General features: G+C 48.1%; 1 protein-coding gene across 2 annotated transcripts in view; it reads right to left on the bottom strand.

The window, feature by feature from the left end:
* PIK3C2B (phosphatidylinositol-4-phosphate 3-kinase catalytic subunit type 2 beta) overlaps window positions 1-23,971 on the bottom strand; it is a gene marked incomplete at both ends in the record, with an annotated part of 65,821 nt that overhangs the window by 5,888 nt on the left and 35,962 nt on the right. The window contains 14 exons of one of the 2 annotated variants that reach the window (XM_080699075.1): window positions 986-1,110; window positions 1,569-1,770; window positions 3,273-3,382; window positions 3,948-4,104; window positions 4,594-4,763; window positions 12,212-12,348; window positions 13,719-13,848; window positions 15,389-15,481; window positions 16,019-16,126; window positions 17,648-17,828; window positions 19,886-19,980; window positions 20,139-20,232; window positions 22,409-22,455; window positions 22,540-22,597. In XM_080699075.1, coding sequence (XP_080555201.1) covers window positions 986-1,110; window positions 1,569-1,770; window positions 3,273-3,382; window positions 3,948-4,104; window positions 4,594-4,763; window positions 12,212-12,348; window positions 13,719-13,848; window positions 15,389-15,481; window positions 16,019-16,126; window positions 17,648-17,828; window positions 19,886-19,980; window positions 20,139-20,232; window positions 22,409-22,455; window positions 22,540-22,597 — 1,707 coding nt within the window. Of the gene's footprint in view, window positions 1-985; window positions 1,111-1,568; window positions 1,771-3,272; window positions 3,383-3,947; window positions 4,105-4,593; window positions 4,764-12,211; window positions 12,349-13,718; window positions 13,849-15,388; window positions 15,482-16,018; window positions 16,127-17,647; window positions 17,829-19,885; window positions 19,981-20,138; window positions 20,233-22,408; window positions 22,598-23,971 lie in introns of both variants that reach the window. The other variant, XM_080699074.1, reaches the window with a different exon arrangement.

The raw sequence follows: 23,971 nt of genomic DNA, 5'->3' as shown, positions 1-23,971 counted from the left end.
TTTTTAATAACATGGAAACCCTGAAACACCTTCAGATTCAACTAAAGCCCCAACAGGTTAATTTTCAAGGCTAGCCCATGATCACAGGCGTGTCAAGAAAGTTTCGCCAGCAGGGGGAGCACTTGTCACCAAACTCAGGCCTAGTAAGGCAAGGAATCATTCATGCATTCATTCATTCATTCATTCATTCACTTTGGATACTGGGGATTGAATCCAGAGGCCTCTGAACAACACCCCCAGCCCTATTTTATTTTTTCTATTTTGAAACAACGTCTCAAAGTCTCACTAAATTACAGAAGACCTCATTAAGTTGCTGAGGTTGACTACAAACCTGCAATCCTCTTGTCTCAGCCTCCCAAGCATGGGTCACCAAGCCTGGCTCCATTTTACTTTTTATTTTGAAACAGTCTCGCTAAGTTGCTAAGGACCTTGTTAAATTTCTGAGGCTGGCTTTGAATTTGTAATCCTCCTGTTTCAGCCTCCTAAGTAATGGGATTACAGGCCTGCACCAACATGCCCATTAATTGTTGGCCTAAGAGGGTCCTTTCTAGATAGGCATGGTGGCACATGCTTCTAATCCCGGTACTTAAGAGGCTGAGACAGGAAGATTGCAGGTTCGTGGCCAGCCTCAGCCACCTTGTGAGGCCTTCTTCAATGTAGTGAGAGCCTGTTTCAAAATAAAGAGTAAGTCAGGCATGGTGGCACATGCTTGTAATTCCAGCATTTGGAAGGCTGAGACAGGAGGATCTTGGTTCACGGACCAAGCCTTTGCAACTTAGTGAGACCCTGTTTCAGAATAAAGAATAAAAAATAGGGCTGGGGATGTAGCTCACAGGTGTAATACCCCTGGGTTCCATCCCTAGTCCCGCAAAAAATAAATAAATGAAAAATAAAATAAAGCATCCTTTCTGCAGATGCAGTCCTGCCAGCCCTTCCTTTCTCCCTCCTCAATATCCCTCTATACAAAGAGTAAAGGAGAAGCTACCTGGGCAAGAGGGAAGAAGGGAAGAGCAGCCGCAGCTTATTGTGCAATTCCTGGAACTCCTCAAACGTCCGCTGGATGTAGGTGGCTTCATGAGCATTCTCTCGCATCACCTTGACCACGTATATCTGCAAAGGTTCAACTCTCTGAGCACAGCGCCAGACCCACTGGCCCCAATTAAGTGGAGAGGGAAAGGGGCAGAGAGAGAGAGAGAGAGAGAGAGAGAGAGAGAGAGAGAGAGAGAGAGAGTGTGTGTGTGTGTGTGTGTGTGTGTGTGTGTGTGTTAGGGCGCACTCTGCAGAAGGAAGAAAGTAAGAGTCTCCAAGAAGACAACAGAGGCACATGAGCAGGAGTCTGAAAGCCACGATTTCCCTGTACACGTTTTGCAAACCTTTGACTCAGAGGGAGTTACCAGCCAGTTCAGCTCTGATTCTAGGCGGTCACTTGAGCAAGAGAGTGAAGTGGGCTGGGACTGCTCCCAGCACAGGGGGGTCTGGGAAGCCCAGTGTCCACTGTGCGGGTATGAAGAATCAGAGCCCCATTTAAGCCAGGGTCAGTGGGGAGCAGGCAGGGAGAAAGCACGTACATAGCCCTTGCTGGGGTGAAAGATCTTCTCGTGTCGGCAGAGAAAAACATCGCTGATGCGGCCAGAGCTCTTGAGAGTGTGCGTTCGGGGTGCAAAAGAAAGGGTCAGCCGGTCATCTGAGCCCGTGAACTTCATCTGAGCCAGGTTATGGATGAAAAAATTAAGCTTTGTGGCCACACTGCCCAGGCTGGACTCAATCAACCTGTCGGTAAAGGAGGATGGGAAGAAAACAATGTACCTGTGGCCTCGAATTCCCTCTGCCACGGTGGAACTATCCAAAGGGATATTCTCTGACTCCTGAGATTAACAGCCAGGTCAGATCACTTCACCTGTGTAATATCCTTATGGGGCTCATGAGTGGCATACGGTCATCTCAGGAAGTATGTTCATGTGAATTCTGAGCCTTATGTCCCCTCCCTGCCCACCCAGGACAAAAGTTAGTCAAACCAAGGCAGAAGGAATTAGGGATACCATTGTACAATTATCTTATAAATGTCTAAATGGTGTTGTCAAACTGAACTCAAGGTCCAGCACAATGGGACCTAAATAAATTCTAATTAATCCAGAGATTTTTTTTAAAGAAGCACTGGGTATTGAATCCAAGGGCATTTTATCTTTGAGCTATACTCCCAGCTTGATTTTATTTTATATATTTATTTTGTGTGTGTGTGGTACTGGGGATGGAACCCAGGGCATTCTACCACTGAGCTATACCCCCAGCCCTATTTTTTATTCTTTTATTTTGAAACAGGGTCTCACTGAGTTGCAAAGGGTCTCACTAAGTAGCTGAGGCTGTCTGCAAACCATGCTCCTCTTGTCTCAGCCTTCCAAATGCTGGGATTACAGGTATGCACCACCAGGCCTGGCAGCCTAATTTTATTTTATTTATTGATTTGGTACTGGGGATTGAAGCCATGGATATTCTACCTCCAAGCTGCACCCTGCTTTTTATTTTAAAACAGGTCTCAGAATCTCAACCTAGAGATACTAGCAAGGCTCTGCGGAGAGTCTTTCTAAACTGCTGAGGCTGGCCTTGAACCTAATATCCTTCTGTCTTAGTCTCCCAAGTACTGGGATTACAGGTATGTGCCATCACACCTGGCAATCCATAGATTTTAATTTAAAAGTGAGACCCTGTGAAAGAAGACAGGTCTGTCCAAGAGGGCTAGAAACTCTTACAAAATCCACATTATACACTCTCCATAGATTAAAGTCTTTTGCTGAGACCTGGTGAGAATGTAGCTAGGAGTGATGACAATATCCCTAAATAGCCAGACATGGTGGCCCACACTTGTAATCCCAGTACTTGGAAGGCTGAGAAAGAAAGCTCACAGGTTCGCAGCCAGGCTTAGCAACTTACTGAGACCCTCATCAACTTAGTTATTTTTCAAACAACCTGTTTAAAACAATAAATAAAACAGACTGGCAGTATAGCTTGGAGACAGAATGCCTTAGGGTTCAATCCCTGGTATGGAAAAAAAAATACCCCTAAGTACAAAGGTCAGCACCAAAATGCAGGTGGGACACTGAGGCCAGGAGAACCCAAGTGCTTTGCCTAAGTCAGAGGCACAGTTAGGAGCATGGATCCAACTTAAGATTCTACCACTGAGCTAAGAAGTTCTTCTTGCCCCCCTTGCCTGCTTCTGCCACCAGGCAGCCTGCGCGTGACCCTGGGAGATCAGCGCTGGATGGAGCAGGCGTTACCTTGTGAAGTACGTAGTGGCGTTGGCCTCTGTATCCTGAGGCCTCAGGGCATCGTACACATACTTGAGGTCCTCCAGGTCCGAGAGCTCAGGGATCCCACAGGACAACATCTAGGAGGAGAAAGGAGAGAAGGTACTTGTAACATCAGGAAACCTTTTTCTTTTTCAGTTCCAGGGATTGAGCCCAGAGGTACCTCTGAGCTACACCCCCAGGCTTATGTTATTTTTATTTTGAAACAGGGTCTCACTAGGTTGATGAGAATCTTACTGCTTGCCGAGGCTGTCCTTGAACCTGTGATCCTCCTGTCTCTGCGTCCCCGGTACTGGGATTACAGGTGTGCACCACTACACCTGGCTTAACAACAGTTAATCTTGCTTCTTCTCCACTCTAAGGCAAAATTCTCTATAGCCAGGCTCCCTGACCCTGCTAGAAGGTAGCAGATAGAAGCTGTGGACAGTGGCTAAAAGGGTCACAGGAACTGAGGGTCTGGGACAGGGGTCAGATACCACTGACCCCAGGGAGTCTGGGTCCCAGCCTTTATCTAACGCAGACAGGAACTCAGCTGGGGCCCAGAGAGGCAGATCTCCAGGAATCCTCGGAAACGAGCCCGGGCAGTCTTAAAGATGGCACTAGATAAAGAGAAGGAGGTTTTGGGGAAGGTTTGCTGCTCCTCACCAGGCCCAGAAGGTTGAGGAAGAGGTGGGTGTGCTTGCGAATGAGGTTGTAGGCTTGGCAGCAAAGATCAACAAAATCATGGAAGCGGCTGGAAGGCTTGTCCCCCCCGTTGATGACATACGCCATGTCCGAGGTGAAGACAAATGGGGCGCGGTCCCTGGGCCAAGGGGAACATACAGGTAGAAGGTGAACGTGGAAAAGGAAGCCCACCTGGTGGGCTGCATCAGGGGCAGCTCCTCTCATCCCTCACGGTGTACGAACCTGGATAGATGGGGCTGTAACTCTCTTTTGCCCCCTAAGATCCCAAAGATGAATATCCCACAACCTCCCCTGGTTCCTCATCTGTGAGCTGGCAGTGTTTTCTGGTTATCTAATTATATTCTTTTTTGCTGAGTCTGTGCTCATCTCACTTTGCTCAGTCAGTCCTCCTTAAGGAGAGAGAACATCTGGTCCCCTCCTCCTTCTGCGAGGCCCTGCAGGACTTGACTTTCTCACTAGTTTTCTCCAAAGCTATTCAGCCCAGGGACAAGGCTCTGAGGCCCAGTTCCTTCTGTCAATGGGCTCATGTCCCACCTAGGAGCCATTCCTGCAGACTTCCCACCCCCCACACTGACACACACACATCTGGTGTCAGAACATCACTTACCGCTTGATATTGCCAAACATCTGGGCATGGCCCAGGAAGCGCCCAAAATCTATGTGAAACATGTGCCCAGTGGTTTTCAGCATGATGTTGTCATTGTGACGGTCACAGATGCCCAAGACATACGTGGCCACACAGCAGCCGGCACAGGAATAGATGAAGTTCTCCACAGCCTGAGTCAGAGGAAGCAGGTGAGAGGAGAGGAAGCTGGCTTGGGGGGACTCCAGGGTCCCAGGCAGACCAAATTCAGTCAGCTGCAGCCTCGTTCTCTCTTACGAACCCCAACAGCAACCCGTATCTGCATGTTCATCCTCCTTTATCAGGCACTAACACACACACACACACACACACACACACACACACACACACACACACCTCTCCTATGTATTCTGGAGTAGAAAGAGACTAAACATCATTTTCTCCTAGAAGGCTGGCTGGAAAGACAGTGGACTGATCCCCGAGGCCCATCTTGAGCATCCCAGATTGGGGAGACCTTAACAGACAGAAAAACTGACATTGACAACTTTCCCAGCAGGTCCTGATGACCTGAACCCAACCACAGTCACCGAGGCAGCAGACCCAAAGATGATTTCTTGACCCTGCTCAGAAGTCCTCCCTCCTTCTTCCTGCCCCAAATAAAGTCCCATCCCCAGAGCCCTGGTAACAGCTAAATGCTTATCTAATTAAAGTCACTGCGCTGCACAGAAAAGCTGAGGCAGCTCACGCTTCTACAGGGTATTTTGCACTTGGAAATCAGGCAACTCTAGTTGGTGAAATGTGTTGGAGATATTTTTGAGTTTAAAGGAGCAGGATAGTGAAGATGGCTCTATCTTATTTTGTCTGGTTGGGGTGTGTGTGTGTGTGTGTGTGTGTGTGTGTGTGTGTGTGTTTTGAACCCAGGGCCTTGCACATGTTAGGCAAGTGCTCTACCATTGAGCTATATCCCCAGACCTTTTTCCCCCCTCCCTCCCTCCCTCCTTCCGTCTGTCTTTCTGTCTTTCTGTCTGTCTGTCTATCCATCCATCCATCCATCCATCCATCCATCTACCTACCTACCTACCTATCTACCTACCCATCTATCTGTCTATCTTTCCTTCTTGTGGTACTGAAGGTTGAACCCAGGGGCATTCTACCTCCGGGCTACATCCTCAGCCCTATGTTTTATTCTTTATTTGGAAACAGAGTCTCACTAAGTTGTGGAGGGCCTCACTGAGTAGCTGAGCCCTCCTGTCTCAGCCTCCCAAGTACTGGAATCACAAGTGTGTACCACCATGCCTGGCTCATTATTTTTAATTACTAATTAATTTATTTATTTTATGATGCTGGGAATTGAACCCAGAGACACTCTACCACTGAGCTATACCTCCAGTCCTATTTTTTTTTTAATTTTTATTTTGAAACAGGGTCTTTTTAAGTTGCTGAAGCTGGCCACAGACCTTCCAAGTACTGAGTATTTCAGCCTCCCAAGTACTGAGATTACAGGCACACACCACTATGCCTGGCCTATCCCCAATCCTTTATTTATTCATTCATTAATTCATTTATTTTTTAGATTTTTAATTAATTAATTTATTTATTTATTTGGTGGTACTGGGGGTGGAACCCAGAGGCTTTCTACCTCTGGGCTACACTCCCAGACCCTATATATATATATATATATATATATATATATATATATATATGATTTAAAGAAGTTTATTAGAAAGATAGAAAATAGAAATACAGCTCCATACCAGACTGGCATGGAGGGGTGATTCGAAATGAATACACCCCCATTTTATATTTTATTTGGAAACAGTGTCTCACTAAGTTGCTGAGAGCCTCACAAAGTAGCTGAGGCTGGCTTCGAACCTGTGTGATCCTCCTGTCTCAGCCTCCCAAGCATGGGGATTACAAGCGTGCGCCACCATGTCCGGCTCTATTTTTTAGATTTTTAAATAGGGTTTTGCTAGAGCCAAGTGTGGTGGCGCATGCCTATAAGATAGCCTCAGCAAATAGTGAGACTCTCATCAACTTAGCAAGACTCTGTTTCCAAATAAGAAATAAAATCGGACTGGGGTGTATAGCTCAAAGAAAGAATGCCTCTGGGTTCAATCTTAGCACCACACACACACAAAAGATAGGTCTTGCTAAGTTTCCCAGGCTGGCCTCAAACTTAAGATCATCCTGCCTCAGTCTCCACAGTAGCAGGGAAGTAGAAACCTGTGGAAGAGGCAGGTGAATCTCTTTCACCTTCTTTTTGGGGGGGCAGTACTGGAGATGGAAACCAGGTGCATTCTACCTCTGAGCTACGCCTCCAGACCTTTTTTTTTTTTTTTTTCAGTACTAGGGATAGAACCCAGGGGCATTTTATCTCTGAGCTATACCTCCAGACCTATTTTTTATTCTTTTATTTTGAAACAGGGTCTCACTGAGTTGCAAAGGGCCTAAGTAGCAGCTGAGGCTGTCCACAAACCGCATCCTTTTGTCTCAGCCTCCCAAATGCTGGGATTACAAGAGTGCGCCACCACACCCGGCTCCCAGCCCTATTTTTTAATCTTTATTTTGAAGCAGGGTCTTACTGCATTGCAAAGGACCTTACTAAGTAGCTGAAGCTTCTGTCTGCAAACTGCCATCTTCCTGTCTCAACCTCCCAAACACTGGGATTATAAGTGTGTACCACCATGCCCGTCCCTGTTTTACCTTCTAAAGCCTCCTTGTGAGATTTTGAAATATTTTATTTATTTATTTATTTATTTATTTATTTATTTATTTATTTATTATTTGTAGTACTGAGGATGGAATCCAGGGGCATTCTACCTCCTAGCTACACCCCCAGCCCTATTTTTTATTCTTTATTTTGAAACAGGGTCACTCTGAGTTGGAAAGGGCCTCACTAAGTAGCCGAGGCTGTCCGTGAACCAAGATCCTCCTGTTTCAGCCTCCAGATGCTGGGATTACAAGCGTGCACCACTACACCCAGCTTGGAAATATTTTAGATAGTGAGATTTGGAACTATTTTTAAAAACTCAAGAAAGACTTACAGCAGAGGGCGGTAGCCAACTAGGAATGTATGAAATCGGGAAGGAGAGAAAGTCTACCAGACAGAACGCCCCCCACCTCCCACAGACTCTCTGCAAGTTCCCACCCATCCTTCGAGGATGCTATGGGACCCTTTCTGACTCACACTGGCTCGCCTTGGAGCCCCCACCCCATTGCCACCACCACTCACTCAAGGGACTACCTGGCCTTTCAGTCCCCCGCCCCTGGCCCTTAGCATCCTGATCTCCCAACAGCTTCCTGGACCTGCTGTCGAACTAGCTACACAGATTCCCCCTCCTGGCTACTGTCCAATTACAACCAGATGACTAATCCACTGGAAACTAAGAATAGAAAGTTTATAAAGACATCACAGAATCTGCCTTCTGGAAGAAAAAGACCATTTCTAAGAAAGGGAAATTCCATGAATGAAAAAGAGACAGACATTCAGTTAGAAGCAAATCTATCAACCCCAGTGTGCACCTCCATCTCCACCCAGACTTTCCTTTCTGCAGGTATTCTTTCTGCCTTAAATGTGTCTGTGAAGCCAGGCACGGTGGCACACACTTGTAATCCTAGTACTGGGAGGCTGAGACAGGAGGATTGCAGGTTCAAAGACAGTTGACTTTCAGCAACCTAGTGAGACCCTGTTTCCAAATAAGAAAATCGATATGGGGGTTGTAGCTTGGAGGTAGAATGCCTCTGGGTTTCCCAGTATAAATAAATAAATAAATAAATAAATAAATAAATAAATAAATAAGTAGAGTGAGTCCTGTGCTGGCTTACAAAAGAGCTGTGTACCTCTCAGCAAATGACCAAACTCTTACCACTTCCCAGATTAAGCAGGGTTGTAGCAGCTTACTAGAAAGAAGTAAATATAAAGGGGCACTCTATAAAGGGGCAGCTTCCTGACTTCAGGGTTTCTCTTGCAGGATCTGGGGTGCTCTTTTGGCTGAGTAGATGGCCAAAATAAAAACATCTCTAGTTCTTTTTTTCTGGAATTTACCATAAGATACTACCAGCCTCATTCCAGTCAAAAGGCCAGAAGAGCCAAGCAGCTCCCTTCAAAAGACGGAGATGGATCATCAATGCAAGAGTTAGTTTTTGCGTGAGCAGATGCTTGTACATACGCCTATCACATTTATTATGACTCTTCAGTACATCGGTAGGGCGTCATCACAGCCCCAGCACCTTGCACAGCACCTCTTTATAGTGGGTGTTTAACACCTGAAAAATCCATGTTCATATAAATAGCATACGGAGGTGGAGGAGGAAGGGAGGAGTCGACATTAGTCCTCTCCAAGGAGGCTAGAGGGCCTTGAAGTTTACAATGTAGAGGAAGTAGGTTTTGCATAGCAAAGAAGGAAAGAGAGGTGCTATTTCCAGGTAAGAGAGTACTAGTGTCTCAAGGTGTCGAGGACATGCAAGCAGCCCCTAGGATGGAGCCTAAGTGAGCATAAGGTGAAGAGATACAGCAGACGTGCCTGCAGCGGGGAGGGCTGGACCACCAAGGGCTTCGAGTGCAGTGCTGTGGATGTTGGACTTACCTCTTAGGAGCCTTTGGAAAACTCAGAGCAAAGGAGTGGCATGAATAGGTTTGCTCTTAACTCCTGCCCCCCAAGTCACAGCAGAGGATAGTGACAGAAAGACGAGAGGCTTTCTAAGGGTTCCAGGAATAGAAAACTGAACAAAAGTGATAATGAAGAAATGGAAAGAAGTCGGGCCTGATGGTGCACACCTATAAATCTAGAATTTGGGAGGCTGAGACAGGAGGATTTCAGGTTCAAGGCCAGCCTCAGCAACTTTGAAACACCCTCAGCAATTTAGTAAGACCCTGTTTCAAGATAAAAAATAAAAAGGAGTGAGGGTATAACTCAGAGGTAGAATGCCTCTGGGTTCCATTCCCAGTGCCAAAAGAAAAGGAAATGGAAAGAAAAAGAAAGACTGGAGAGAGAGTGGGGAGGGAGAATCAGCAGGGCTTGGTCCAGCAGAAGCTAAGCAGAGGAAGCCCTGGCCCTGGCTTGGGTGGCTTCAGGGAGAGTCCTATATTTACTGATAAACACAAAAGCTGGCGGAGGTGAAGAAAGACAGAATACTTGCCTTTACCCAAGCTGAGTTTGAGGAACACAGTGGAAAAGCACAGCAAGCCAGAGGCTGCAGAGAATAGAGGTGGAGGCAGGGGCAGGGCCCGAGGAAGGGCTCTGGAAGTCATCAGCGCACGGGTGCGGGCAGAAGAAGTTAGAGCCTGCGCAGCCTGCCAGGGACTAAGCCCTGGGGAGTGCGAACACTTAGGGCCACTTAAGATCATCTAATTACACATTCACGACACAACATTCTGATTATAATTTGGCCACCTGTGGTGTGTGTGTGCACGCGCGCGTGTGTTCTCTCGGGAATAAAATGCACTGATCGATATAAATTAATATTTGGATTCCCTTAAAGTAAAATTTATATGAATTGGCATTCTGGCATTTCTACTGTGACTTGTTCCCTCCCGCCCTCCCTTCCACCTTCATTAACCCAGAAGTGAGAATGGTGATGGTATGGAATGGTCATGGACCGCAGCAGGCCACCAGCATCCTACCATCTGAGAGTGAGTGTGCAGGAGAGATGGAGCCTTGCTGTGTAGACAAGGCTGACCTTGCACTTGCAACAGGCCACCAAGGTCCTACCATTGTGTGTGTGTGTGTGTGTGTGTGTGTGTGTGTGCGCGTGTGTGTGTGTGTGTGTGCATGTGCAGGCCACAGCAGGCCACCAAGATCCTACCACTGTGTGTGTGTGTGTGTGTGTGTGTGTGTGTGTGCGCATGTGTGCGTGTGCAGGCCACAGCAGGCCACCAAGATCCTACCATTGTGTGTGTGTGTGTGTGTGTGTGTGTGCGTGTGTGTGTGTGTGTGTGTGTAGGAGAGATGGAGTCTTGCTGTGTAGACAAGGCTGACCTCGCACTTGCAATCTTCCTATCTCAGCTTCCCAAGTGGTTGAGATGACAAGCCTGCATTGTCAAATCCAGCTTAAAACTCTACTTCTTTTTGGATGTGTGGAACACACTTTTAATCCCAGTACTTGGGATGCTGAGCCAGGAAGATCGCAAGTTCACAGCCAGCCTCAGCTACTTAGTGAGGCCCGCCACAACTCAGTGAGACACTGTTTCAAAAAAAAAAAAAATAGGGCTGGGGGTGTAGCTCAGAGGTAGAATGCCCCTGGGTTCAGTCCCCAGCACTACACACACACACACACTCACACACACACACACATCCATTTCTTTTTTTTTTTTTTTTTTTTGGTGGTACTGTAGATTGGAACCCTTCTACCTCCGGGCTACACTCCCAGATCTACCTTGTATTTTATTTGGAAATAGAATGTCTTAAGCCAGAGAGGCTGGCTTCGAACCTGCACGACCCTCCTGTCTCTGCCTCCCAAGCGCAGGGATTATAAGTGTGCACCACCACACCCGGCTCAAAAAATCCATTTCTAATATCTTCTTTCATCTAATCAGGAACAAGTCAGGCCTCTTTTCTATCATCTCAGTCTCATACTTAACCTTAATCCTGGCTTCAAGATACAACTTTGCAGAAACCAACTCCACAACTAGGGAGAAATTTGTGAGCCTTAATTCATATTCATGAAAAGAAGGCATTGGATTAAAATGATCCCTAAAACCTCTCCCAGCCAAGTCTTACTCTGTATCACAGAAGCCTGTTGAGAGTCCAAAAGGAACCAACTGGGATCCATGATTAGGAAGGATAAAGGCAGGTGTTGTTGGTTTTTTTTTTTTTTTTTTTTTTTTTTTGCGGGTCTGGGAATGGAACCCAGAGGCATTTGACCTCCCAGCTACACCCCCTGCCCTATTCTTTATTTTGAAACAGGGTCTCACTGAGTTGCAGAGGGCCTCACTGAGTAGCTGAGGCTGTCCACGAACCATGATCCTCCAGTCTCAGCCTCCTGATTGCTGGGATTACAAGCATGCGCCACCACGCCCGCAAGGCAGGTTTTTAAAAGTGAAAGAACATGTCCTTCCACAACAATGCTCAGCTATCTTCTTTTGTGTGACTGTGTGGTACTGGGGATTGAACCCAGGGGGATTCTACCTCCAAGCTATACCCCCAGGCCTGTCTGTCTGTCTGTCTGTCTGTCTGTCTATCTATCTATCTATCTATCTATCCATCCATCCATTATCCATCCTTGGTACTGGAGATTGAACCCAGGGACATTCTACCTCTGAGCTGTACCCCAGTCCTATTTTATTTTTATCTTGAAACAGGATCTCGCTAGGTTGATGAAAGTCTCACTACTTGCGGAGGCTGTCTTCTAATCTGTGATCCTCCTGTCTCAGTTTCCCAAGTACTGGGTTGCAGGCATGCACTACCAAACCACACTTTTAGTTTTTCTTTTGAAACATGGTCTCGCTAACTTGCAAAGGGCCTCACTAAATTGCTGAGGCCAGCTGTGAATCTGTGATCCTCTTGTCTCAGCCTCCCAAGTCCTGGGATCACAGGCCTGCGCCACCGCGCCCAGCTTCAGCTGTCTCTTCTACACCCTTGCAGAGCTGTGATAACTGCCATGTGCCTGAGCCAGGCACACTCACTGGGCCTTCCAGTCCTACCTTCTCGTACTCGTCTTCCCCAGGGTTGTGTTTCTGCAGCCAGTCGGCCAGGGGCCGGTCCTTGAAAGAGCCAGTTACCCCATGCTCCACCTGGATCTTGCGTAGGGTCTCGGCATTGGGGATCATCTCCACCATCCCTGTGAAAGAAGGAATTGAGGTCTCACTCCAGGGACTTGGACACAGTCTGCTAATGGGACAAGGGTGTGATGGTAGAAAGGGAGGTCATCCCACATCTCCTGAGCTACCTCGCCCGTGACTCCTCGTTCTGTCTCTCCAGTTCGTGGTGGCGGCACCTTTTTATTTTTGTACTGAGGATTCAACCTGGGGTGCCCTCAACCCTTTTCATTTATTTTGAAACAGGGTTTCAAAAGTTGCTGAGGGTACCACTGAGGCTGGCCTTGAACCTGAGATCTTCCTGTCTCAGCCTCTCAAGTACTGGGATCACAGGTATGTGCCACCATGCCCAGCTCCATTTTTGGTTTTCAGCTCTTACTGTGAAATCTTCAAATATATATAAGAATAAAAAGAATGGTTTCATCAATTCACATGGTACCATCACCTAGTCTCAAAGCTTATTAACATTTTGCTAATTTTGTTTCATGTCTCCCCACTTCCTACCACTTGGGCTGGAGTACTTTAAGGTACGGCCCAGACATGCCATTTTATTTACGAATATTTCAAGTGCAATTTATAAAGGCATAACTACCAGGTCATCATCACAACCAAAATATTAACAATCGGTCTTGAACTCAGTTTGAATTCTGATTTCTTCCACTTGTCTCAAAAATACTTTCTGGTTGGTTTGTTTGCATCAGGATCCAAAGTCTATACAACACATTAGGTTGTTATGTCTCCAGGTTTGTTTTATTTTATAATAGTATTTTTTTCTCCTCCTCCTCCTCCGTCTCCTCTTCCTCCTTCTTCTTCTCTGTCTCCTTCTTTAATTCTCTTTTACTAGAGATTGAATCCAGGGACATTCTATTTTTGAGCTACACCCCCCAGTCCTATTTTATTTTTTATTTTGAAACAGGGAGGGTCTCACTAGATTGCTGAGGCTGTCCTCAAACCTGTGATCCTCTTGTTTTAGCCTCATAAGTACTGGGATTGCAGGGAACCCTAGTTCCCTGCCTCCTTTTTTTTTTTTTTTTTTTTTTTTTTTTTTTTTGCGGTGCAGGGGATTGAACCCTACCTCCAAGCTACACCCCCAGCCCTATTTTTTTTTAAATAGGTCTCACTAGGCTGATGAGATTCTCACTACTTGCTGAGGCTATCCTGGAACTTGTGATCCTCTAAGTACTGGGATTACAGGAGTGTGTCACCATGCCCAGCCCAGCTCTTCTTTTTTTTTTTTTTTTAATGCCACTCCACAGCTTTCACTGAAACAAGCTTGCCCTTTTTGATTTCCTGGAGAAGTGCATGGTTCATGTTGGAGAACACACACAGGTGGAATAAGCAAAGGAGTCCCCCCCCCCCCGTCTGCCCAGCCCCCACCCTACTCCTGACTCACCTTTGCCCCGGCCAGTGGAGAAGCAACGGAAGATAACCATGCGCATGTCCAGCCCCTCCTGGACCCAGATCTTGCTCATGATGCGAATCATCTGCAGGGTGAGCATGTCCTGGCGAAGGTCGTCCCCGCACTGGACGAAGGAAGAGAGTGACCAAAGCCCATCTCCACCACCTCGCCCCACCCTTGCCCCGGCCCACCGCCCCCTCCTCGCACTCTGACCGGCTCCTGCGGCTCACAGCAGAGGCCAGCAGCCCTCACACTTGCCCGTAAGGCATTCCCATCTGAATTATATTCAGAGTTCCTTTTCTACACGCAGACCTCCTGACCATCAGGCATTTATTTTCCGTGTGTGTGTGTGTGTGTGTGTGTGTGTGTGTGTGTGTGTGTGTGTGAGAGAGAGAGAGAGAGAGAGAGAGAGAGAGAGAGAGAGAGAGAGAGAGATGGAGATACACCAGGGACTGAACCCAGGGTCGTTCTACCTCTGAGCTATACCCTCAGCCCCTCAGCCCTTTTTAATTTTTATTTTGAAACAGGGTCTCACTAAGTTGCTGAGGCTGGCCATGAACCTGTGACCTAAACCACATAAGAGCAGTGTGTGTGTGTGTGTGTGTGTATGTGTGTGTGTGTGTGGTACTGGAGGTGGAACCCAGGGGCTTTCTACCTCCAGGCTATACTCCCAGATCTATTTTATACTTTATTTAGAAACATGGTCTCACTGAGTTGCTAAGAGCCTCACTAAGTAGCTGAGGCTGGCTTCGAACCTGTGCGATCCTCCTGTCTCAGCCTCCCAAGCGCAGGGATTACAAGCATGAGCCATCACTCCCAGCAAGAGCATTTTTTTTTTTTTATTATGAGGTACTAAGGCTTGAACCCGGAGCCTAGCGCATGCTCTACCACAGAGCTACATCCCCCACTAGGTCATATGCTCTGAGACTAAGGTTCACTTCTCTGAATCTGAGAAGTATCAGTTTATCTGTACCTGATATATTAGTTTCCACTTCAATATTCCTGCCATGTGATCAGTCAGCCTCTGTTTAAACACCCCAGGGAAAAGCAGACCATCACCTCACCCATCCCACTGATGGGTAGGTAGCTCTGCGTCTTAGAAAGTCTCCTGTATCCTGAGCTATTAGTTGCCTCTTTAGCTCCTAACACTCTATCCTTAGCTCTCTCTGGCCACGTAGAATTCATCTAAATTTTTTTATATTTGATAAAAATCTCTTTTATATCTCCCTGATATATTTGGGGAGAGGGGTTACTGGGAATTGAACCCAGGACCGTTCCACCTCTGAGTTATTCCTTCATCCTTTTTTATATTTTGTTTCTGAAACAGGGTCTTGTTAGATTGCTGAGAGTCTTCTAACATTGCTGAGGCTGTCCTCGGACCTGCGATCCTGCTGTCTCAGCCTCCCAAGTACTGGGATTACAGGCATGAGCCACCACGGCCAGCTAGTCTTTCCTATATTAAAAAGACAGCCTGGTTGGCTGGGGATGTGGCTCAGGGGTTGAGCACTTGCCTGCTATGCTCAGGGCCCTGGGTTCCACCCCAAGTACCCCCCCACACACACACACACACACTAAAGGCAGCAGGGAGCAGTGGAAAGAACACTGAGTCCCCTCCTTCTCTCTACCACCTTCACCCCACCAGGCCTGGAGAAAGAATTTCTCACCTTGAAGATGACTCGGATGTTCTCACCCAGCGGATCCACATTCTGGAAGGCAAGCTTGAGGGGGACGGCGTTGGAGTTGAAATAGGAACAGTCCTGCACGGCGGAGAGGGCAGTGGTCATGTTCGGGGCCGCGGCCCAGGCCCAGGGAGAGAAATCATCTCTCCCCGTTGGGTGGAGATGCTGCCCCGCCTCTGCGGTGGTCCCTAGGCCTGCTTAGTGTTTCTTCCAGATTCCGCAGGAACCCAAGTCCTTCCCTTCTCCTCACCGCCCCGTCCCAGTGTGTTGGGACCTCGCCTCGCCCCTCCCCTTCATTCTGCACACAACTGTGAACACCGCAGTGTGCTCCTCTAGAAAACGGCTCTGCAACAGCCCCGTCTCCCTAGGGTTGTAAGAATGAAAAGCAGTAAGTACGGAACACACAGAACAGTGTCAGGCAGAGAGAGAGGCGGGAAATGCCAGCCGAGAGCAGCCACCCTCATGGCCTACGCCAACCTCCCCGCCAGCATCACAGGGACACACTTACCCTGCCCAAGTCCACACACAGTCGTGTTGGGAAAAGGCCACTCATCTGCCTTCCTACCGCTGAGCTGGCCCCTCTGAGAGCACCAGAACCCCCAGTCACTCACTCACCCTGGGCACGATCCCCTTCACCAGCAGACTGGGACTGAGCGGCAGGCGGCAGGAGCCATTGAGAGAAAAGAACTGCTTTACTTCCTCCAGGCCGGTGCGGAGGATTCCCTGGCAGAGAGGGGAGGGAGCGGAGGGCTGTGGTGAGGCCCCACAGGCTCCACACAGAGCCGGGCCTCTCCCAGGGCTGGGGCAGGGGCACTGGGGTTGCACCCAGAAATATAGCCTCCAGGAGACCCTGGAGAGCAAAACCGCTCCACCTGAGCCTCAGGCTGCCCGGTGGAGGAGCAGCAAGCCCAGAGGGGAGGGTGGCGGCAGAGTAAGAAGCAGGCCCCAGAACTGACAGGCCAGGTGATGCTTCAAGAAGGAGTACTGCCCAGGCTTTTACAAGAAATACTTATAATCTAGAATTTTGTGGTACTGAGAATTGAACCCAGAGGCACTGAGCTACATCCACATCCTTTTTTTTTTTTTTTTTTTTTTGTGGTACTAAGCTACACACCCAGCCCTAGTTTTTTATTCTGTATTTGAAACAGAGTCTCACTAAGTTGCAGAGGGCCTCACTAAGTAGCTGAGGCTGGCCGCAAACCAGTGATCCTCCTGTCTCAGCCTCCCAAGTACTGGGATTACAAGCGTGCACCACCACACCCAGCTCTTGTTTGTTTTTTATTTTATTTTATTTTTGCGGTACTATGATTGGAACCCAGGAGCATTCTACCTCCGAGTTACACCCCCAGCTTTTTGTTGTTGTTGTTGTTGTTGTTGTACTGGGGATGGAACCCAGGAGCCTTTTACTTCTGGGCTACACTCACAGACCTATTTTATATTTTACTTGGAACCGGTCTCTTAAGCCATCTGAGGCTGGCTTCGAACCTGCGCGATCCTCCTGTCTCAGCCTCCCAAGCGCAGGGATTACAAGCGTGCGCCACCACGCCCGGCTTTATTTTTTTATTCTTTATTTGAAACAGGGTCTCACTAAGTTGCAGAGGGCCTCACTAAGAAGCTGAGGCTGGCTGTGAACTCATATCCTCCTATCTCAGCCTCCCAAGCACTAGTATTACAAGTGTGTGCCACCACCCCCGGCTTCTTTTTCTTTTTTCTTTTTAATCACGGTCTTGCTAAGGTGCCTCGGCTGACCTCACACCTTCACACCTCCTGTCTCATTCTTCCAAGCACTAGGATTGCAGCATGTGCTACTGCACCAGGTCAATCTAGACTTTAATAGAAAAGCCAGATAAGTTAAAATGTTAGCAAACAAGAACACGGTTGGCCTAACACTCCCTCGTGCCCAGCTTGTCTGGCCCTGAGCCGTGGCTCATAGACGGTGAATACACAGGCCCAGGTTCCATCTCCCATTTGCCCCTTCCAGCGGGGTGCTCTTATGCAGTGAATGATTGGCACCACTGTGCTTGGCCTTAAGGCAAACAGCTAAGTAAAAACCTCAACATTTTGCAGGTCAAACAAAACACATTCATGGGCTGCATCCGGCTGGTGGACTGTCTGTGGTCTGCAGATTACAGAGTCACCTCCTTGTAGCTCTGAAATCAGAGATGGCCAAATGCCACCCTAAACGACTGGCCTCAGAGCCCTGACCAGGAACACAGGCAGGCGGAGGCAGCCATGATCACTCACTTGTCTTGAGGATGGCGTGGCCTCCCGGACCTGCTGGGCCAGTTTGGCCAGGGTGTTGACAAGCCAGCACTGGCGGTTAAACTCCTCCCTCAGCCCCTTGCCGCAGCAGCACAACAAGGCTGCCAGCAGGTACTGGTAGCGGATGCTGAACTGAGAGTCCTTGAGGCTGTCCTTCAGCAACCTGCAAGGTGGGGGAAGTGCGGGTCAGGCCACTCAAGGAATCCCAGGCAGGGGGGTAGAGGGAGAAGGGGTCAGACTCTGCTCCAACTTGAGGTAGGATAGAAGAAATAAAAGAAATGGGTAGAAAGGAGACATAAAGAAAGGAAACCAAAAAAATTTGTTTTTGGTATTAGGGATTGAACCCAGGGGCATCTTACCTCTGAGCTCCACCTCCAACACTTTTTTTTTTTTTGTGGTACTGGGGTTCCTGGAAGCCCTTCTACCTCCGGGCTACACTCCCAGACCTATTTTTGCATTTTTTTTATTTGGAAACAGGGTCTCCTAAGCCAGCGCGCGGGGCTGGCTTCGAACCTGCGCGATCCTCCTGTCTCTGTCTCCCAAGCGCGGGGATTACAAGCGTGCGCCACCACGCCCGGCGACCTCCAACACTTTTTATTTTTTATTTTGAAACAGGTCTCACTGAGTTGCTGAGGGTCTCACTGAGTGGCTGAGACTGTCCTTAAACCTGCAATCTTCCTACCTCAGCCCAAGTACTGGGATTACAGGTGTGCTCCACTACGCCAAGTTAGGATTTTTTTTTGGGGGGGGCATTACTAAGGATTGAACCTAAGGGCAATCTATCGCTGAGCTATACCCACAGTCTTATTTTTTATCCTTTTTTTTTTTTTTTTTTGGTGGTACTGGGGGTGGAACCCAGAGGCTTTCTACTTCTGGGCTATACTCCCAGACCCATTTTATATTTTATTTGGAAACAGGGTCTCACTAAGTTGCTGAGAGCCTCACTAAGTAGCTGAGGCTGGCTTCGAACCTGTGCGATCCTCCTGTCTCAGCCTCCCAAGCGCGGGGATTACAAGCGTGCGCCACCACGCCCGGCTTTATCCTTTATTTTGAAAGAGGGTCTCACTAAGTTGCAGAGTACCTCACTGAGTAGCTGAGGCTGGCTGCAAACCTGCATCTGAGCCTCCCAAGTACTGAAATTACAAGCGTGCGCCACCACACAGGACAGGAAATAAAATTTTAATTCAGAATTTCTGCACACTTTCCAGGTCTGTGATCCTCCTGTCTCAGCCTCCCAAGTACTGGGATTACAATATATTCCCTAAGCCGGTCTTTCTCCTAAGTCTATTACTCCCAAATTCCTGGAAAATCTATAAATCTTAAAATTAAACCCAAACTATAATTACTTGTGCACCTAATGAACCTTCCCAATAAGTAGTTTAAGCAAGACTCATAAAATATCTTGAGAAAATGCTCATTTAGGGGACTTTCCAGCATTATCTGTTGATGAGACAACCACATCAAGGACCCAGGAAATGACCAGAGCATCATAAGCCATCTGCGATCATGGATTGTGACATCTTCACATACCTTCCCATAGCCGCCCTTTGCCAAGTTTCCTTTAAAAGAGGATCCATGAACCCCCAAAATGCATCCTTCCCTGTGGGGAGGGCCCGAGCTCTCCCTGAGCTCTCCCCGAGCTGTGGATTCTTTGCTCTACTGGCAGTGGTCTTTCCCCCTTGAGGTGGCCGCTTTCTCCCTTGAACACATAGTCCTTGCTTTCTTAGATAAACCTCTGTGCCTCTGCTGAAGGGAGCTGAAATTCTTTTCTGTCATCTATGTCAAGGATCCTACTGGTCATGAGTCCAGTTTCCCTTTGTGTGGGAACTTCTTGAACCCTCTTCTGGAGCTATCTCTTCTCCCACGACGAGCTCTCCAGAAAACCCACCCACACCTGGGAGGGGAAACACTCTGAATGCAGCGCTCACCCAGACGTGCTCATCTGTGCCCACCCTGTCTGAGCAGAGCGCGAAGGCCCTCTGCAGCTCATTTCTCTCCCTGGTGGGTGGAGAGGAGGGGCAGCAGCTGTGGTCCTCACTGAGTCTGAGACCAGCGGGCGAACTGAGACCCTCTGAGGAGAGAGGCCAGTCCACAGCCACGTGGCAGATCAACGGCATTCTGCAAGCCAGGCAGCTCAGCTCCCCGCCCCGCGTGCACAGGGGTAACACATTCCCACACTAAGGACACATCCACCTCCCACCTTTCTGCACACGCTTTTACCAGAAGAAATAGTGAGTCACTCTCAGATCGGAGATGGCGCGTTTCAGGAGGAAGCGAACCAAGGGGCTGTCCAGGTAGCACTCATATTTCAGGGCCTGTTAAGGAGAAAGCAAATAGGCGACTTTATTAAGTGCCTGAAACCTACCCCTATGGCTAGTCCCACTGGATACTCTGGGTTGCCAGAGGCAGAATGCAGACTGCCTTGGGGGCCTGGGATGGGACCATCAGCTGGAGGGAAGGCCAGTCCACCCACCTGCACCAGCTGGGGCAGGTAGTCAAGCAGCTCAGCATCTGAGAGCGAGCCGATCCACTGGACGGCCATACGGCGCACCTCCTGATCCGGGAAGCTGCAAAACAGAGCCCAGGACCCTGACAACCCAGCAGAGGTGTGAGCAAGTGCCTTCACACCTGGGCTTCAGAGGCATGGATGGGGAAAACGCCATGTCTGCCGGGACCTGGCAAAGCCACTGGAAGAATGGGCACTTTCTTTGAATAGCCTTGGGAACGGTCCTCGCCAAGATCAGAGTCCACCATGAGCCAGGGAGGAGCAGGAAGGTGGTGGCTCTCACTCTTTGGTTGATTTAAAGGAAACAGCAGGGACAAAGCTCTCCACCCTACTCCCAAAGACCTCTTCCAGAAACTCTGTCACCAAAGAATCCTCGTGTGGGGCAAGGCATTATCCTGTCAGGGTAACTTATTTTTTTTGTTTTAATTTTTTTTTTTTTTTTTTTTTTTTGCTTGCAGTATGGGGGATGGAACTCAGAGGCATTCTACCTCCAGGCTACATCCCCAGCCCCATTTTTTATTCTTTTTTTGAAACAGGGTCTCACTGATTTGCAAAGGGCCTCACTAAGTAGCTGAGGCTGTCCACGAACCACAATCTTCCTATCTCAGCCTCCAAAATGCTGGGATTACAAGTGTGCACCACCATGCCTGGCATGGTAACATTTTTTTCCTTTTTCCTTTTCTTTTCTTTTTCTTTCTTTCTTTTTTTTAAATACAGAGCTCATCAGGCAAATCAGAGACAACTGCAGGATTTTATGCAAGCCAATACTTGGTATCTGCTAGAATAAGTTTAAAATAGATTGGCTCAAAAAGTCCTAAAGGCAGGTCATAGGGAGGATGGATTTGATTACTGAAAGCAGCAAGAATTAAGCTAGGGATCCTAAATACCAACTAGGAAAGGCAGCCCAGGAGTCGGAGTTTGGAAGCTGTGCTAGAGAACTCTTCAGGGGAAGTAGGAATCCAGGACTGCTAACATGGAACTAAGGAATTACTGTTGGGCCTCACAGGTATATGCATCTGTCAAAACTCTGCCAATGTACAGGTTATTTGTTAATGTTGACTCAAGGAAAAAAAAATAAAAAGAGAACATGGAGCTCCTGCTAATGATGTGCTAAGTTACCTAGAAGGAATTTAATGATGTTTGCAATTCACTTCAAAATACATAAAAAAATTGTTGGGTGTGGTGACACATGCTTGCAATCCCAGCATTTGGGAGACTGAGACAGGAGGATCACAGTTCTCAGACAGCCTCAGCTACTTGGGCCCTTTGCAACTCAGTGGACTCTGTTTCAAAATAAAGAATAAAAAATAGGGCTGGGGGTGAGGCTCAGAGGTAGAATGCCCCTGGGTTCCATCCCCAGTACCACACACACACAAACACACCATAGCCAGGCGTGGTGGCGCACGCTTGTAACCCCTGTGCTTTGGAGGCTGAGACAGGAAGATCATGCAGGTTTGAAGCCAGCCTCAGCTACTTAGGCTCTCAGCAACTTAGTGAGACCCCATTCCAAATAAAATATAAAATATAAAATAGGGCTGGGAGTATAGCCCGGAGGTAGAAATCCTCTGGGTTCCACCCCTAGTATCACACACACACACACACACACACACACACACACACACACCACATAAAAATAGCCTGGTGTGGTGGCGCACGCTTGTAATCCCAGTACTTGAGAGGCTGAGACATGAGGATTGCAGGTTTGAGGCCAGCCTCAGCTACTCAGTGAGGCCCTCTGCAACTTAGTGAGACCCTGTTTCAAAATAAGTAAAAACTAGGGCTGGGTCATGTAGCTCAGAGGTAGACTTCCCCTGGATTCAATCCTCAGTACCGCAAAAAAAAAAAAAAAAAGAAAGAAAGAAAGAAAGAAAGAAAAAAAGAAAAAGAAAAAGAAAAAGAAAAAGAAAAAGAAAAGAAAAGAACCCACAAAATACATAAAAAATAAAGTGGGCTGATGGACAGATGAGCAGATGGACAGACATGTGATAAAGCATGCAGAATAAACACTAACGGGGGAATATAGGCGGGAGGCATATGGAGTTCACTGCTCAATTTTCTATTTTGTTGAATGTTAGAAGATGCTTATAATACAATATTGGGGGGAAATGAATAAAAAAAAAAACCAGAAAGGAAAGTGGGAAAGCCCTGGCTGCCCACACCGCCGTCCCCACTCTCCCAGGGCTGCCCCGGGGCAGTGGTGGGCAGCGCAGGCTGGGACGGGGCATGCTTCAACTCACGTGGCATGCAGCAGCCCCAGGGCGTCCTGGTGGTTCATGGGGGTCCACTGCTGCAGCAGCGCATAGATGTCGGGCAGGCAAGCCCACTCCCAGCTGGGGGCGCTGGCGAGCACCAGGGGCAGCGAGCTCACCTCTGAGTGGCAGTAATACCGCTTCTCCCACAGGCGCTTCTTGTCGGCATCAGTGAGCCTGGGGGAAGAGTCAGGGTGTGGGGAAGCTCGGCTCCATGGGGATGCGGCACACACAGTCGTTCAGAGCTCTCCCAACTTAATGCTCCTGATAACCACCTCAGGGGTCACCCCCCAAAGCCACTTGGTCAGAATGAGGAAGCGAGACAGCAGATACTTTTCTTTTCTTTTCGGTAATGGCACTGGGGATGGAACCCAGAAGCGTTCTACCTCCGAGCTACACTTGCAGCCCTATTTTTATTCTATGTGAAACAGGATCTCACAAAAGGCCTCACTAAGTAGCTGAGGCTGGCTATGAACCTGTGATCTTCCTGTCTCAGCTTCCCAAGTACTGGGATTACAAGTGTGTGCCACCACACCCAGCTGGTATCAGGTACTTTTATTTTTTTAATGTAATTTAATTAATTAATTTATTTATTCTTTTATTTTTTGTGATACTGGGAATTGAACCTAGGGGCATTCTACCTCCAAGCTACACCCCCAGCCCTATTTTTTATTTTTTATTTCTTTATTTTGTTTTATTTTATTTTTGGTGGTACGGGGGTTCCTGGAAACCCTTCTACCTCCGGGCTACACTCCCAGACCTATTTTTATACTTTTTATTTAGAAACAGGGTCCCTTAAGCCAGCAAGGCTGGCTTCGAACCTCCTGTATCCGCCTCCCAAGCGTGGGGATTACAAGCATGTGCCACCATGCCCAGTTTATTCTTTACTTTGAAACAGGGTCTCACTAAGTTGTGGAGGGCCTCACTAAGTAGCTTAGGCTGGCCACAAACCCGGATCCTCCTGTCTTCAGCCTCCCAAATGCTGGGATTACAAGCATGGCCACGATGCCCGGCTGGCATCAGGTACTTTAAAAAGATTATCAGTATGCCGGGCGTGGTGGCGCACGCTTGTAATCCCCGCGCTTGGGAGGCAGAGACAGGAGGATCGCGCAGGTTCGAAGCCAGCCTCGCGGGCTGGCTTAAGAGACCCTGTTTCCAAATAAAAATGTAAAAATAGGTCTGGGAGTGTAGTCCGGAGATAGAAGGGCTTCCAGGAACCCCAGTACCACCAAAAAAATAAAAATAAATAAATAAAAAGATTATCAGGTGATTCCAATGAGAAGCAAAGTTTGGAACTCAGTGTCCAAATCTCTTCTTTGACCCCCCACTCAGGGACATCTCACACTAAGGTCCTATCATGAGCCAAGGCCACCAAGTCAGTGTTCCCTTCTGGGATGCCCTGAGGGCACCACTCCCAAGTAGAACCACCAGAGGGCAGCAGACCCCACAAGTCCAGGCCTGGGCAGCTGAGAGGCCTCCTGGGGCCTCCTGGGCCAGCTGTCGGTTTACAGGCCTTGCAGCTAATTGGGCCTTGCCTGAGATCAGGTGTCT

The sequence above is a fragment of the Muscardinus avellanarius genome (genome assembly GCF_963383645.1).
Source record: "Muscardinus avellanarius genome assembly, chromosome: 7".
Classification (NCBI taxonomy): Eukaryota; Metazoa; Chordata; class Mammalia; order Rodentia; family Gliridae; genus Muscardinus; species Muscardinus avellanarius.
This window is presented reverse-complemented; position numbering and strand designations above follow the sequence as displayed.